General features: G+C 37.3%; 2 protein-coding genes across 2 annotated transcripts; both read left to right on the top strand.

Moving 5' to 3' along the window:
- The first annotated feature begins 4,299 nt into the window (after nucleotides 1–4,299).
- wdr13 (WD repeat domain 13) lies at nucleotides 4,300–8,036 on the top strand. The gene is made up of 10 exons (XM_065248197.1): nucleotides 4,300–4,373; nucleotides 4,701–4,778; nucleotides 5,010–5,241; nucleotides 5,568–5,677; nucleotides 5,869–5,999; nucleotides 6,162–6,469; nucleotides 6,589–6,769; nucleotides 6,886–7,027; nucleotides 7,138–7,256; nucleotides 7,401–8,036. The coding sequence occupies exons 2-10, from the start codon at nucleotides 4,738–4,740 to the stop codon at nucleotides 7,583–7,585; spliced, it is 1,449 nt and encodes a 482-aa protein (XP_065104269.1). The 5' UTR covers nucleotides 4,300–4,373; nucleotides 4,701–4,737; the 3' UTR covers nucleotides 7,586–8,036.
- A 97-nt stretch (nucleotides 8,037–8,133) lies between these two features.
- asb6 (ankyrin repeat and SOCS box containing 6) lies at nucleotides 8,134–13,323 on the top strand. The gene is made up of 7 exons (XM_065248196.1): nucleotides 8,134–8,277; nucleotides 8,509–8,642; nucleotides 9,827–10,011; nucleotides 10,109–10,215; nucleotides 10,315–10,423; nucleotides 11,811–11,897; nucleotides 11,988–13,323. The coding sequence occupies exons 1-7, from the start codon at nucleotides 8,173–8,175 to the stop codon at nucleotides 12,716–12,718; spliced, it is 1,458 nt and encodes a 485-aa protein (XP_065104268.1). The 5' UTR covers nucleotides 8,134–8,172; the 3' UTR covers nucleotides 12,719–13,323.
- The last annotated feature ends 267 nt before the right edge of the window (nucleotides 13,324–13,590 follow it).

Here is a 13,590-nt window from a genome sequence, read left to right as displayed (position 1 = left end):
AATATTGACCCTGTATAATTTTTAACACTAGATTATAATTTTGTATGACAATCAAAAGGTTATCGATATCGACCCATTTTTAAGATGCATGCCAGGCCCATCTGAGAACACCTGGTTTATCGTGTGGAACTGAATTAAGGTTTTATTTATTAATCAAACATTTTCCATGGCTTTCATAAGTCTTGCACATCCAGCACTTTACACTTCAGTTTACTGTTTTCAATATATTCACCTCCTTGCTTTTTGGTGTCATCTCCTTTCTGATCACCTTTCTTCGGCTTCTCCTTAGGACTCTGAGGTTGCTATAGGGAAATGAAAAACAAGGTTTTAAAGATATTAAAGAAATAATTCGGTAACACTTTATTTTACGACCCGCAAAGTACCGCGTAATTAAACCGAATTTACAGCGTACCTATTTGTAACAACAGAGTACCTCTACAGTACGTACTTGTAGTTATAAGGGAATAATATTTTAAGTTTGGGGTAATAAGGGGGTAAGAATATATGGAAAATTATTCTCTAAGTATTTCATAACTACAGGGTACCTATTGTAATATTACGTGGTATGTATGACTTACGTCTATGGGTAATATGGTCTATGTGTAATAGGTTTTTTTTTTCATATTTGCTACTTACCTGATGAAGTGTTTTGTATAGCCTACAGTTGATGTCTACAAGCCACGTCGGCAAATAAAATATAACACACAATAAAAATAATAGCAACTTGTACCTCTTTGATCTGTATGTATACAGGAGTTACCAGGTAACTCTTATATTTGCGGGCTGTAAATTGAAGTGGGCTTATTCCCCGATTGTTCTGTGTATGTACCAGGTAACTCTTATATTTGCGGGCTGTAAATTGAAGTGGGGCTTATTCCCCGATTGTTCTGTGTATGTACCAGGTAACTCTCATATTTGCGGGCTGTAAACTAAAGTGGTGCTTTGTTCACCTCTTGTTAATAAATGTTATAGGGTAAATACCATAAACATACAGAATATTGTTATTTTTATTTTAAAACAACTTATTTTAAAACACTATAATTAAGCCAACACTTAATGTTTATTATCACATAACTTTTATTTAAAATAAAAAGTCATGACAATTTTTCATTGTTTTTGCGGCTTGGCTTCCTCTGTTGGTGTTCTTGTCCACTCGGATGATGAGTTGATGTCGTCTCACAAATGCTGTTCTGCATTACATATAAAAAACATAAATGAAAGCCTTCAGTAAATGTTTCTTCACTGTGCCTTGACAGAAACAGAGTTTTCCAAGCCAGTTACGTTTATAAATTTTATGCTTACTTATGTGCTAGCTAACCTGCTACCGTTAGCTAGCAACTTTCTTGAAAAACATTGTTTGAAATGCGTGAGTCATGTATTAACAAAACCAGTCACCTTATCCAGCATGCGGAACCTGCTAACATCACTCGCAGCTGTACTCCACAGTGTGGAACGTTTTTAAAACCTCTTAAAGAAATTTCACCTCAGGATCGCGTTCCAGCAAACCTCCTGCAGACGACCGCGCGCTCTACACCTGCGCAGTAGCCTACGCATGTAGTCGTCTTTTGCTTTAGCGGGAGCTGATATCTGCTGTTGTTTCATTCTGGTTTGCCATTGCATAAATTATATTTGGCTAAAATACTTGTGTTTACAGTAAATAAATTGCAAAGCACCACTTCAAATATGTCCGCAAATGTAGGAGTTTCCTGGTAAATAGGGAATAAGTTGCTATTTTTATTGTACTTACCTTAAAAAAAAGATAACCACATTAAATCAGCTTGACTTTTGTTATTAAAAGCAAGTAATATAGGCTACTAAAATAAAAGTGATATGCTGTTATATTTATTTGCCGATGTGGCTCGTAGACATTGACTGTATACAACATTCAGTAGTCAATATGAAAAATTCACAATAAAAAATAAATAAAACATAATTTCCCCATAGACTTGACTAAGTCATACATACCACGTAATATTACAATAGGTACCCTGTTGTTATAAAATACTTAGAGTATAAATAATTTATAATTCTTCATATTCTTACCCCCTTATTACCCCAAACTTAAAATATTATTCCCTTATACCTACAGGTTACCTACCCTGTTGTTACAAATAGGTACGCTGTAAATTCGGTTTAATTACGCGGTACTTTGCGGGTCGTAAAATAAAGTGTTACCAATAATTCACCCCAAAATGAAAACTACTCCATATTTTATTCACTTTCGCTTCACCTCAGAGGACTTTTTATTAACTGTATGGATTAGTTTTTGGAGCTTTAAAAATGGGGCACTATCCAATCCCATTATAAAGATGAAAACTTCGAACTTCGACTGTGTTTGGGTGAAAGAAAAAAGTCATATACACATCACTTGAGGGTGAGTAAAATATGGGGTAATTTATATTTTGGGGTGAACAGATTTCAGTTTTTCTGATATAAGCTGCTTTCTCACAAAAAAAGTTAAAAATTAAACTGACTGTGATCAACATATATATATATATATATATATATATATATATATATATATATATATATATATATATATATATATATATATATATATATATGTGTGTGTGTGTGTGTGTGTGTGTGTTTTGGTATGGCTTTTTACCTTTGTGTTGGATTTCTTGTCCGTCTTATTACCTGTTACAAATTAAAATAGGTTATAACATCTGTTATCCCTGCTTTAATTTAATTTGAATGTACAAATGCCTTTTTCAAAATGACTTTGTTAATGGCAGTTTTGTATTATTTTAATTCAGCAATTTGCATTATTATATACTGTACATGCCTAATTTAAAAAAAATACTTTATATAGTTTAAACCTTTGTTGAATATTTACCTTTTGTTCCAGGCATTTTGGCTTTAATTTTCTTGTGTCTTTTCAGAATAAGCAGTGTTGAGAGGCGTGCAGGGCTCTAATTTATGGCTCCGGTCACTGAATGGCCGCATGTACGAGGCCCTTCGGGAAAGAGGACCAGAAACAAACAAACAGCCCTGTCAGCTGGACCCCAGCATGAGCCTCTGCTGAGCTGTGCCATACAGATCCTTTATACAGTTAATCCTTTAATTTTGCTTAACATGATAAATGGTTTTTCTCTCGCACCAGATTGTACATTACAATTTGAAAGTTTGGGTGGAATTAAACATTAGTCAACATATTCTGACTTTTGGTAATTCATCAATAAGAGACCAAGAATTTTGTTGGTCCACTACCAGTCAAAAGTTTTGAGACACTTGACTGAAATGTTAAATATAATCTTGAAAAGCTTTTCATCTGAAGGTGTATGGTTAAATGCTTGAATTTACGTTTGTAGACAAAAATAGAGCTGTGCCAAACAGATTAATTTCGGTTATTAGAAAACTAAAATGTTATTAATTTTTTTTTTGTGAAAAAGATGACTTAAACTGAATATTGAAGGAAATGCAGCCAATAAGAGCCCATATTAGATTTGAATTTTTAAAAAAATCATCCTAAGGTGAAACTTCAAGAAGCTTCTTGATAAAATAAAAATTTCTAGGCGTCACTGCACTTCGAATGATAAAATATAACAGAGTTTTGAGTTAGTTTGGATCCTTTTAGTCACCAACATAATTCCCACATTTGCATTATGTCATAGTTTGGACGACTTTATTATTATTATTTAATGTGGAAAAACTATAAATAAAGGACAAGTGAATGTTCCAAAACTTTTGACTGGTAATGTATGTACAACAAAGCCAGTGTTTTAAAATATATGAACCTAGCACATATAAAACATAAATAAAATGTAAATATGAAGTAGCCTAGACATGATGTTAATGATTTAACAATGGTTTTCAACACGTGATGACATGTCTCACTACTTTAAATAATGCATAACCCATTCAAATTATGCATCCAAACGTAACTTAAAGTGCATTCTTTCTATAGATTTTTTTAACATTATATACATTAGTGTACCATGTAACATTGACAATGTAATTCCTTGGGTTTTACGTGAGATTCACACCTAAATTTGCCTTTTTTGTGTTTTGCACATATAAAATTGACATGTCTTTTCTGTAAGGGTGATTCAGAAGATGAGACCTGTGTAGTCAATAAATAATGACAATTAGAATATTGAGATATACTGACTTTTTCAATTGGTATCATACCGTTCACTAAACCTACATGTTAAAATCCCCCAAAAACACTTACTTTTCTGTATTTACATACATGCAATGTAAAACAACACATGTAAACATAGTGAAATAAATAACAAAAATCATTTGAGAGTCCCTATGACGCGCGCTGCGGTGACGTCGTTGCTATACCGTCAGCTGATGCAGGGCGGGTCAGTCACGTGATCGCCTCACTCCTTTCAGTCAGAATGAATCGGTGAAGACGTCTCGCGGTGTGTGTCTTTAAAATAAAAAATTATATAGTGACACTGAGATTTATCAAGTTTGATGTGCTGACAAATGATAACTATTAGGATATTTGTAGTCATTGTGTGATTGACACGTTTGCTTGGGTTTGGAATATAGTGTCGTATGCTGTTGTTGTTGTTAGCATCTCTGCTGGCGGCGGCTAATCTGTTAAAATATTGAGTTAAAAATAAAATGTTTGTTTTGAATGCACATGTGTTATTGTATAAAGATGTATTTCATATGTATGGATTGTCTGCATTGAATATCTTGATAAGTTGAAGTGCTATAGTAGTGCGTTTTGTATTTTTCAGACCTTGTGTTTCCTGCATCTCTGTGTTTGTGGATCTCATGGCTGCTGTTTGGCAGCAGGTGTTGGCAGTGGACGCAAGGTAAGAAACTGTATGTGTATATATGTTTGTGCCTGTATTATACTGTATGTGTATATGTGTTACTCTCTTGTGAATGTTACTGTATGAGATCTGTGTGTATGTATGATACTGTGTATGTATTGATACTGTATGTGCTGAGTTTTCAAAGGCAGGGTCACATATGTTTATAAATGTTTTACAGATTAATGTTTTTTTTCTTTCTCTCTCTCTCTCTCTCTCTCTTTCCCTCAGGTACAATGCATACCGCACACCTACGTTCCCCCAGTTCCGCACGCAGTACATCCGCCGGCGTAGCCAGCTGCTCCGCGAGAATGCCAAGTGTGGCTTTGAGCCGGGGCTGCGCAGGCAGTATCTGCGTCTGCGCAGTCAGTTGCTCGCCATGCGTTACGGGCCTCTGTCAGAGCAGAGCAGCTTCAGAGCCAGCAGTGTGCGCAGTTCCCGCACCACACTGGATCGCATGGAGGTTAGGTCCACTCAGAAACAGGGAAAACAGTTCGAGAAACACCAATTAGGAATTCTGGGCCGAAATAAGCCCTGCAAAATAAAAACAGACAGACGCAAAAGAGAACGTCTATATATTCCTTGATATAAATAGACATCCAGATCCAGGTCAACGTGTTGTGTGAGAGCTGCAGTGCATGTGGATTGTGAGCTCATTGTGCATGTTGGGCTTTATGTGGTTGTTGTAGTGCTAAAAACTCTATAAGATCATCCCCTCCATTGCTGTCACCTCTTTTCTCCGCCGATCCTTGCTCTTTTTTTTATCCTGATTCTTCGTCTTTTTTTAAGGACTTTGAGGAAGATCCCAGGGCTCAGGGTGCCAGAGGTCACCGAAGGTCAGTAAGCCGAGGTTCTTATCAGCTGCAAGCCCAGATGAACAGAGCAGTGTATGATGAAAGGTAACAAACCTGACCTTGAACATCTTTAATGGTTATTATAAAATCCCTAAGATTTACTTTAACAGGTCATATTCATATATGATGTACCTTGACTAATTCCTGTCAGTTAGTTTCTAGGTTTCTCTGAATAGGTTATTACTCGCCCATGTCGGTGCAGGATTAGTTGTGTTTTCAATAATCTTTTGTTCCAGGCCTCCAGGTAGTCTGGTGCCAACCTCGGTGGCAGAAGCCAGTCGTGCCATGGCAGGTGACACTACCCTCAGTGAGAACTACGCATTTGCTGGCATGCATCATATCTTTGACCAGCATGTCGACTCAGCTGGTAAGGCATCATTTGTTGCCATAAAAATTTCTAGTGAAAAATTTGTGCCTTTTTATATGTCCTTTCTTTTAGGATTTTTTCCCTACATGGTTTTATTTAACATTCTCTGGGTTTGAATTATTAAACCTTCATATTCTTTCACCCTTTATTATTTTATCTTAGTTCCACGACTCCAGTTTGCCAATGATGATAAGCACCTCCTTGCCTGCTGCTCATTGGATGGGTCGTTGTCAATCATGACACTGGCTCCGTCTCCACCGACTGTAAAAGTGACACTGAAGGGGCATGCCGGGCCTGTGACTGACTTTGCCTGGTCGCTTAGCAATGACATCATTGTGTCCACCTCAAAAGACAGCACCCTGCGTATCTGGAACACAGGCGATGGGCGCTGTATCAGAGAGGTTGTCGACCCGGAAGGAAGTGAACTCCTGTGCTGCACTTTCCAGCCCATGAACAACAACCTGACTGTGGTAAAGTCTAAACAACAGATTTTTTCTTGATTCATACATGTAATTTATATTAAATAATAATTTCCAGTATAGTATTTACTGTAGTTGTACATAAAAAAGTGTTATCTGTGGATTGACAGGTTGGGAACAGTAAACACCTCTTGCATGTGGTAAACATCTCTACTGGGAAGAAAGTAAAGGGAGGCTCCAGTAAACTCACTGGTCGAGTTCTCTCGCTTTCGTTCGATGCTCCAGGGAGAATCTTGTGGGCTGGCGATGACAGGGGAAGCATTTTTTCCTTCCTCTTTGACATGGCTACAGGTATGAAGACTGCAGACATGGTAGAATTTGTTAAACAGCTGAGCTCTAACTAGGAGTAGGGATTATAGTTCAATCAACATTTTATGTTTATGTTAAGTTGAGTTTTTCTTCCATAGGAAAACTGACCAAAGCTAAGAGGCTGGTGGTTAATGAAGGCAGTTCAATCTCCAGTATCTCAGCACGCTCGTGGATCAGTCGAGAGGCAAGGGACCCCTCTCTGCTCATCAATGCCTGTGTCAACAAACTACTGCTGTACAGGTACAGGTTCTGTATTTATAAATAGATTGTCAGTCCAAATCTTTGTATGTGTGTACACAGTCAGAAGTTGTGACTTACTGATAAATTGAATGTTGAACTGGTTCTGGCAGGGTTGTGGATAATGAAGGGACTCTACAACTGAAGAGGAGTTTCCCCATCCAACATGGATCGCAACAGTTACACAGCATCTTCTGTCCCCTTATGTCCTTCAGACAGGGAGCTTGCGTTGGTAAGATTAATTTAGTGTAAACATTTGAGGGAACAAATTTTAATTATTACACAGTATAATTTACCCTATAATTTACTCTTCTTAATGTATTCCTGGGTGTATATGACCTCCTTTCTTTTACTTGTATCTCCTTCCCTCATGCAGTCACTGGCAGTGAGGATGCGTGTGTCTATTTTTTCGATGTCGAGCGCAACACTAAGCCTATCGTTAACAAGCTGCAAGGCCACAGCGGACCTGTTCTGGATGTCAGCTTTAACTGTGACGAAAGCCTGCTGGCTTCCTCTGATGCCACTGGAATGGTCATCATCTGGAGAAGGGAGCAGAAGTAACCACGGCAACTCCAAGCTCTCGCTACCTTGGCAACAGCAGCATCTTTCATTCAGGCTGACTTGAATCATGTGCAATTATACTGTAAATCTAAAGATGACTCTTGTAGTGTTGTATTGTTTTGATTGTGTCTTAACTAACTCTTGCTGACAATTAAGGAACCACATGTTCTTTTATCTTTGTTTTAGGACTGACGTTACTATTTTGTTATGCTTGTTTGCGACTATGTAAACGTCATCAGTGCTTTGCAGTCAAAATGTTTAACTTAAATGAAAGAAGGAGTTAATATAAAAATTTGTTTGCCTTCTGTGCGACTTTGTATGTGTGTATGAATAAGAATGGTTGAGGTGGTGAAGAATGTTTCGCTTGCACAATAACACTACTGTATTTATGCCTTGTTTAAACTCGATAAATAAAATCACACTAGCAGCTGAATAAACTCAGTTATTTGTATGTAGATTTTATTATTATATTTAAAAAGCGTTTAAAAATGGGAAAACTTGCTTTTTCAAACAAATTAGAGTTAAAAATAAATCCCAATTAGATTTGATTACATTTTATTTTAAGAAATTAATTTTAAAAAGAGTTTATGTTAAAGACTTTTATTTTGAAAATTAATAAAAAGAAGTCTCGCTACAGCTGCGTTCACTCTGTTCGGAACATGTGGGAGGAACTTCATCCGGTTCTACAGTGGGTAAGCAAACGTGCATTATAACATGTAAGATTAGAAAGGTGTGGTCCAACTGATAAATTAGCCCTGTCTTTTGTATGAACATGCATTATTTTAACGCTTGAAACGAATTGGACTATTAATTATTATTGTTTAACGGCGCTTGTATCTCGTAAGCTTTCGCTACAGGTTTGTTTGGCACTTTGTTTTGTCTAAAAGACGGATGTTTTTGCATGATTCTGTACTTTTTTAAAGCGTGAAGAGAGAGTGCGTAATCGGAGAGAAAACATGCCGTTTTTACACGGATTCAGGAGGATCGTGTATGAGTATCAACCTCTAGTTGACGCCGTGATGGGTGTGCTGGGCACCGAGGAGGATTCCCACAGCAGGTTGGCATCACACAAAACAATATAATGAGTGGGGTTGCAAAACTTTTCATTCCGCGACCCAGTTATATAATATCATCTCAGGACCCACAAAAATATGCAGAAAAATATATTAATACAAAAAGAAATTCGTTTTCTTTTAGAGCGGAGTAGTTTATATATATTTTTATCGTCACTGATATCAAAACCATTGAAATTAAATTGTCATTAATAGGACAAGGTGTAATTTACTACATCAACCAAGTGTCTTTGCGACCCACTCGTGGGCCCCCCTGGCCCACAGTTTGAAAACCCCTAAAAACATCCCAGTGGACCATTCAGCATCCCAGCTTGTCGGGCCACGTCACGCCTTCAGTAATTAGGAGGGTCTGGATACGCGAGACTACATCATAACATTGAAAGTGAAATAAATTATTTGTTATTTTGAGAGTGATGATAAAACTATTTACAGCTTGGTCAATTTCTTCATCCTGTATGGCAATTTTTTATTCATAAATGTAGATTGTTAAAATTTCTGTAACGGTGTTTATGTACACGAGAGACTTCATCCCAGCTTACTTTTAAAACACTAAAACACTCCATTACATAATGCTATCATGAACTATTACAAATTCTACAAAATGTGTTTTTATTTTAAAAGGATTTAATGGTTTTCTGTTGGTTGTTAGCCACCAGATAACATATCACCTATAGAAGACCAGTGGAGGCCTATACATGCAGAAACCATTATAGTTTCCATTATAACCAATACAATTTTTATTATAGCTTTTAAGCGGCAATTTCCTGGACAAGGTTTAGATAATCCAGGACTAGGCCTTAGTTATATTTAGACATTTAAGCACTGGTGTGCATCTTGAACAAAACAATGGCACTGGTATATGTAAAGTCAGTTTTTATATTAATCTAGCTCAAACATGCATTTTAGTTTGGGACTATTATAAGCCCTGTCTGAGGAACTGCCCCTAAATCCTTTACAATTATTTGATGGTTTTTATTGGTTTTAATTTTTTTTAGCTGGAAACAAGCACAGTAGACCATACAAAATCTATACTTTTATTAAGATGTGAAGTGATTGTTTAACAAATGAAAATGTTGTTATTATAGAGGGTGTCCCTCTGTTAAATCTACAGATTTGTTAGGTTTTCTGTGCTGCTGTGTGTCATTTGTTGATATACTGCATTTTACAGGAATCAAGATAATGAGGAAAGCGTCTGTAGGGATCTTGTGGAGCTTCTGGATAAAGAGTCCCCGGATAAAGAATCTCCAGTCTTCATGGAGGGAATTAAATACTGCCTGTTTAAAATGGCCGAACTCGGGTTGGTCAGTGCGGCACGAGTGTTTTTACGTTATGGGGCTGATCTGAACTTTGAGGGTATGTAGATGCTTTCAACATTAAAAAACAAGTTTAGGTTATTTCATTAATTCTTATAAACCTCAAGATATGGAAACATCTTTCTGCTTTGTTACAGACCCAGTATCGTACTACAACCCTTTGCACATTGCAGTATTGAGGAATAAACCAGACATTGTTCAGTTGTTGCTGGCTCATGGAGCTAAAATTAACAAGAGGGACAGGGTGAGAACAACATCTTTAGTAGTATCTAGTGTACCCTTATCATGATGCTTATGTGATACTTTTCCAAATATGCATATCGCAACCGATTCTCTGCAACAGATTCATGAAAGCAGTCCTCTTGACTTGGCCAGTGAAGAAGCAGACAGGCTGCCATGTTTGCGTGTGCTTCTGGACCTGGGGGCTGACGTAAATGCAAAAGACAAAAATGGTATTTTGGCAAAATAACTATCATATAAAAGAAAAAATGTGGTGTATTTTAGCTATATACAGCCTGGACACATTGCATTATTTTTTATTTATCTGTACTATAGAACAATTGTCAACTATGAAATAACAAATAAATATACAGGAATTTTGTTGTGACCAAATATGTAAAGCCAATGAAAAAACTTAAAAGTATTCCTTTGCCAACACATATGGGTTTCAAAACTTTTTTAACCCCTTAAATGGCACTGTCCTGTGAGCGGGACACCTTAGTTTACTTTAATATTTTTCATGTCACTTTACAAACTATACATCGTTGGAAGGATCTAAGAATGTAGTTTTCATATTTTAAAACTTTTCAGCAGTAATAATAATGCAGTGACCGTAATTTATTAATTTGTGACAGGAGTATGCAGCAAACCATTGACACCTAGTGGCCGTTGTTGGTAAAACCACAAAGTGTAACACACACCTCACTTTTTGTGATAATTTTATTTATAAAATATATACTTTATTGCATTGGTTTTTTATTACAATAAATGTTAACTGCTACAACAATCTTTTATTTAATATTTTCACCTCCAGACACCTCAGTGAAAAACTTTAAAGTCTCTTCTTTAAATCTTGCCAGTGTGATATTAATTTAAAGGTGCACATTACCTTTACACCACCCCACACACTTAAATAGGGCTACACCAGTTAACTGCTGCAATCTGTAGCTTTTATAGTTTTAATAAACAAAATCAGTTGTTGCGTTAATACATAAATCAATGTCCAAAATGGTCTCCTTACCATACCCCAATTTGTCACGGCATCTTATGGTTTATAATTCGCATGGTCGGGTCAGATTTTACGGGAAAATATAACCACTTTTTTAAACTTCCTGCTTACTTATGTCCGTAAACAGAATAGCACTCGGCTACTATATTGCATGCGTGTGCTGCGGCAGATGGAGCGGAGCGTTTGTAGCTTGTTCAGCAGCAAATAAATGGCTATTTTCGGTGCATTCCAAACCCGATATTTCCCCCTCTTAAGGGCACTTTGGAGTGAAAACAGTCATTGCTTCCATTGAAGGGTCATTCCAAACCGAAGTGCTCAAAACTGGCCACTTCAAAGGTCTCTTCGTAATGACAAATTCTTTTTTTGAATACATTAAGACAATAAAATATACAAATAAGTTATGCATGACAACAAATACATTTTTTTTATCACAGTCAAAATGTATTTATGTATCCAAGCACTCACTTCAAAGGGTAATCCCTTCAAAGGGCTTAGGGCATAGGAACGAAGCGCAGGGTTTATGTTTCAAACAGAGATGGCAATATATAATGTAATTCTCTCTATAAAAGGTATAATAACTCTTGTTTGTTGTGTGCTTGATCTTTTGGTAGGAAAAACTGCCCTGCTCCATGCTCTGGCCAGCAGTGATGGACTCACGGTCAAAAATACAGACAATATACAGCTGCTTCTTGAAAGAGGTGCTTCAATGCACAATGCCCCGATAGCAGATGTTGTTTCTTGTAAATGCTCATATACATTGTAACAGTGCTGATATCTGTCCCATGCAGGTGCAGATGTGAACGCCACTACGCATGATGGCGAGACCCCAATGTCCTCGCTGACCTTCCTGGTAAAGGAAGCTCTGGATAGCAGTCAGGAGGACGCCAAGGAAATCAGGCACTTCTGTACTCGTGTGGCACATCTTCTCATTACCCACGGTGCCGACCCCAGCTGCTGTTTGAATGCTGCTGACGGGGAGGTGTGGGAACCCTCGCTAACCTACACCAGCCTGGAGAACTTTGATCTGTTTTTTCCTCTGGCTGCTCTTCTGCTCCAGCACGGAGGTTCTTTCTTTTGTTCTCACCACAGCGCCTCCCTCTGGACAGGTCAACGACTGATATTCACGCGTCTCGCCGAAGCTCTGCGTGAACCTTTAGACACCGTTGAGGTGGCTGATCTTTTTGCTAAAGCTGAAGCACTGTTGGATCTGGCCACGATTTGCTCCCCAGTCTTACCTCCTCTATTCCCCGAATCCGAACTGCCTGTGTTGGAGCAGTCCTCCGCCCATCAATCGTTGCTGGAGCTCTACAGCAAACTGAAGGACCAGGAGAGCCAGCCACTGCCTTTAAGGTGCCTTTGTAGGAGACGTATCCATCATTGTCTGCGACCCTGGCCCTTTGAAGAGAAGGTGAAAGTTCTTCCACTGCCCGACAGACTGAAGATGTTGCTGCTCCCAGAGCACAGCTGGGCAAACAGACCTGGATGGGATGTCTTCAAACCTTGCAGTTCTCTCAGCTGAAAGACAGTTAAACCAATGTGTGGTTGTAAATATAGATTCCTTAATGATTTATTATAATCTGGATGGATATAAACAGGTTAAAGATTACAGTGGTTTAGTAACTGGGTTATCTCAACAACATAAAAACAAATTTGACCTGCTTTAGTCTACCAGATCTAAATAACCGTGACTATAGAAAAAGTTGTCTCTTGGTGTGAGACTGGCGAAATAAAAATGTATGGTGGACAGATCATAGTAATGTCACGTACTGTTATCTATGCCAAAATGTCTATGACTTAAGTTCACTTATTCAGTTTTGAAGTTTTTTGATGTGAAAAGCTATAATTGTTTACACATGGGTCTTTAATCTACCACATCACTGCCACATGTAAATGTACTACAGTTTTTTTTAAAGCTGTTTAATTATAAGTTTTAGTTCAGATCAGTGAATCATGTAATATACAAAGTGGTGCCTTAAGGTCAGGGTTGTTTGTAGTGGGATAAATGAAGAAATAGTTGGTTTCTTGCCTTGTACAGTGTCTTTGTCATGTAAAAACACCCTGTTGAAAAAACTTAAATATTGTCATTTCCACTTGAAATGTCATTAAATTCCTTTATGAAGTGTGTTTTGGTCCATTTTGCATTTGGATTTTGTGCTTTTAAGTTTTTATTCACTAGATAACACAAACCTGATCTTGGTAAACGACATGTTTAGAGAAACATGCTGTTGGCTCCTTTGTGTACAAAATGCTTTAATTGTTATTATTAAACATTAATAATATAATGCGTTGTACCTTCCATCAACACTAGACAAAGATCCATAATAAAATAAACATTAAGTTTGTCAATTATTTCATTATGAACACGTTAACGCGTCTATTGGATAGTGTTAA

This window comes from Paramisgurnus dabryanus, chromosome 11 (genome assembly GCF_030506205.2).
Source record: "Paramisgurnus dabryanus chromosome 11, PD_genome_1.1, whole genome shotgun sequence".
In the NCBI taxonomy this organism is placed as follows: domain Eukaryota; kingdom Metazoa; phylum Chordata; class Actinopteri; order Cypriniformes; family Cobitidae; genus Paramisgurnus; species Paramisgurnus dabryanus.
The sequence above is the reverse complement of the archived record's forward strand: the minus strand, read 5'-3'. Positions and strand labels throughout refer to the sequence as shown.

What these genes read in the sequence shown, in the direction of transcription:
- wdr13 (XM_065248197.1), top strand. Translation starts at nt 4,738, where the DNA reads ATGGCTGCTGTTTGGCAGCAGGTGTTGGCAGTGGACGCAAG. An exon ending in GTGTTGGCAGTGGACGCAAG is followed by an intron (nt 4,779 to 5,009) that starts GTAAGAAACTGT and finishes TCTTTCCCTCAG; the next exon opens with GTACAATGCATACCGCACAC. An exon ending in AGAGCAGTGTATGATGAAAG is followed by an intron (nt 5,678 to 5,868) that starts GTAACAAACCTG and finishes CTTTTGTTCCAG; the next exon opens with GCCTCCAGGTAGTCTGGTGC.
- asb6 (XM_065248196.1), top strand. Translation starts at nt 8,173, where the DNA reads ATGTTAAAGACTTTTATTTTGAAAATTAATAAAAAGAAGTCTCGCTAC. An exon ending in GAGGAGGATTCCCACAGCAG is followed by an intron (nt 8,643 to 9,826) that starts GTTGGCATCACA and finishes TGCATTTTACAG; the next exon opens with GAATCAAGATAATGAGGAAA. An exon ending in GGCTGATCTGAACTTTGAGG is followed by an intron (nt 10,012 to 10,108) that starts GTATGTAGATGC and finishes GCTTTGTTACAG; the next exon opens with ACCCAGTATCGTACTACAAC.